At 38.0% G+C, this 2,545-nt stretch overlaps 1 protein-coding gene across 1 annotated transcript; it reads left to right on the forward strand.

The window, feature by feature from the left end:
- The first annotated feature begins 205 nt into the window (after positions 1–205).
- Positions 206–1,162, forward strand: LOC139427187 (uncharacterized). Its single transcript, XM_071188060.1, has one exon. It carries the CDS (start codon positions 206–208, stop codon positions 1,160–1,162), a length of 957 nt encoding a protein of 318 aa, XP_071044161.1.
- The last annotated feature ends 1,383 nt before the right edge of the window (positions 1,163–2,545 follow it).

Below are 2,545 nucleotides of genomic sequence, written 5' to 3' on the forward strand. Positions count from 1 at the left end.
GACAGGCGATATTAACATACCAGGTACTGAAATAATTTTAAGAAATTATGTTTTTGGGTTTATCTTTACGGGAGCAATAGGTACAAATAGTCAGGATAAAGTTAAAGACTTCTGTGGATTAATCAGCTAATCTACTAACGCTTTAGAGCAAACCCTGAGAAAGTTTTGGGAAGTTGAGGAGTGCTTAAATTCAAAGGAGCATTACATGAGCCTTGAAGATATTTTATGCGATCAGCATTATCAAAATACGCACAAGAGAGACGACACTGGTAGATACATAGTTCAAGTGCCAATCAAAGATCTCCATAAGCTGGGAGAATCCAAACATTTAGCAGAGCAAAAACTTAATCAGCTTTGGAGACGGCTCTCTCAAAATGACACTATGAGGAGTCATTATATTAAGTTCATGCAAGAATACCTAGACATGGGTCACGTGGAGCCCGTAGAAACAGAGGATGATCAAGATCCAGAGGATAAAAGCAATTATCCTCACTGCTATCTGCAGCATCATAGAGTCTACCGCCCTGAAAAGACTACAACTCCTCTCAGAATAGTTTTCAACGCCTCAGAACCTACTTCAACTGGTGTAAGCTTAAATGATCCACAAATGAAAGGACAGGTAAAAGAGGACATTTTCGACATTTTGATGCGATTCCGCAAACACCACATTGTCTTTACGACAGATATTCAAAAAATGTTCCATCAAATATTAGTTGAACCTTCTCAAAGAAACCTTCTTCGCATCCTTTGGAAAACAAGCGAGTATCAACCGAACAAAACATACCGACTGAAAACCATAATATACGGCACAACTTCAGCACCTTTTTTAGCCACTCGAGCAATCCTCCAGGCAGCCAGAGATGAGTTTGAAAGATTTCCTCTTGCGGCCGAGGCTCTCGAGAGGGACATATACATGGACGATGTGGTTAGTGGAATGGATAACGTACTTACAGCTGTGCGTCTTAAATCTGAGTTGTCTGGTCTTCTAAGATCTTGTGGCATGAAGTTACATAAGTGTAAATCCAATGCAGTTGAATTAGACGAGTCAACTGATGTCGTAGAGCACAGATTTACCAACACTAACGAGACTACAAAAACGTTGTCATCTGGAATGCCAGAACAGATGAATTCCGGTTTCAACTCACTTCGTTTAAAAGGCTAAAAACATATACAAAGAGAGATGTGCTTAGCGACATAGCACGTATCTTTGATCCACTTGGACCTTTGGGCCCAATTATCACAAAAGCAAAAATTTTCCTTCATAGACTCTGGACAATCAAGTTAACGTGGGACGATGTGCTTCCTCTAGATTTAGCCAAAGAATGGGAATTCTTTGTCCACAATCTTCCAGCCATACACGAGTTACATGTGAAACGCAAAGTGACAGACAATGATGCATCAGGAATGGAACTACATGTTTATGCCGACGCCAGTGTCCTTGCTTACAGAGCAGCAATTTACGTACTAACTCGAAATGTAGACGGTCATCTTGCACCAGAACTATTATGTTCTAAGTCAAGAGTTGCTCCTATATAACAACTCACTATTCCACGTCTTGAACTGTTATCTTCTCTATTGGCATGCAGGCTACCGGACAAAGTACGGAACTCTCTGAATGTCCCCAACGAACAATGCTATATATGTTCAGACTCAAAAATAGTTCTCGCATGGATAAAAACTGCACTGTTTAAAGTTAAAACGATATGTCGCCAATCGAGTCAAAGAAACCCAACAGCTATCACAGATCTGTGTTTGGAGCTATGTTCCGTCGATATCCAATCCAGCGGATATATTGTCACGTGGTTGCGAAGCAAAATAACTTTTACATCACTCATTATAGTGGCAGGGTTCCAACACCATAAATCAAAGGAAGAACTCAGAGTCTGAAAGTGAACTATTTTCCGAAAGGGACTCAAAGATGTATCAATCTGAACTCAAACCACCGCAAGACATTAATCTATTAATTTCTCATTTCAGTTTTTCAAACCAAATATTTTCTATAACAAATTCTTATTCAAAATTGATTAATGTTATGTCTTATGTGTATAGGTTTATTTACAACTGTAAGAATGAAATTAAGAGAAGTGGCAATCTTACATCCTGTGAGGTAAGTGAAGGAGAATTAAAGTTATGTTCATTTGTGCAGCAGGAATCTTTAGCAGAAGAATTTAAATTATTGAAATCAGGTTAACCAGTGCATGTTACTAGCAAACTGAAATTTTTGTTTCCATTTTTTGATAATTCAGCAAATGTTATAAGAGTTGGAGGGCGTCTAACAAATTCTGATTTGCCCTATGAAAGCAAACATCCCATAGTTTTGCCTAAAAATCGTTAACTTTCTGAGCTTATTTTATTAAATTTACTTAAATCAAATTGTCACATAGGTGCACAGGCGCTATTAAATTTGTCAAGACTAACAGTTTGGATGATACATGGTAGGAATTTGGCTCGAAAAATTCTTCATGATTGTGTCATTTGCACTAATTTTAAACCTAGATTTTTAGTTCATAAAATGGGAGATTTGCCAAGTGTTCGATGTAAACCA

Source organism: Parasteatoda tepidariorum, chromosome X2 (assembly GCF_043381705.1).
Source record: "Parasteatoda tepidariorum isolate YZ-2023 chromosome X2, CAS_Ptep_4.0, whole genome shotgun sequence".
In the NCBI taxonomy this organism is placed as follows: domain Eukaryota; kingdom Metazoa; phylum Arthropoda; class Arachnida; order Araneae; family Theridiidae; genus Parasteatoda; species Parasteatoda tepidariorum.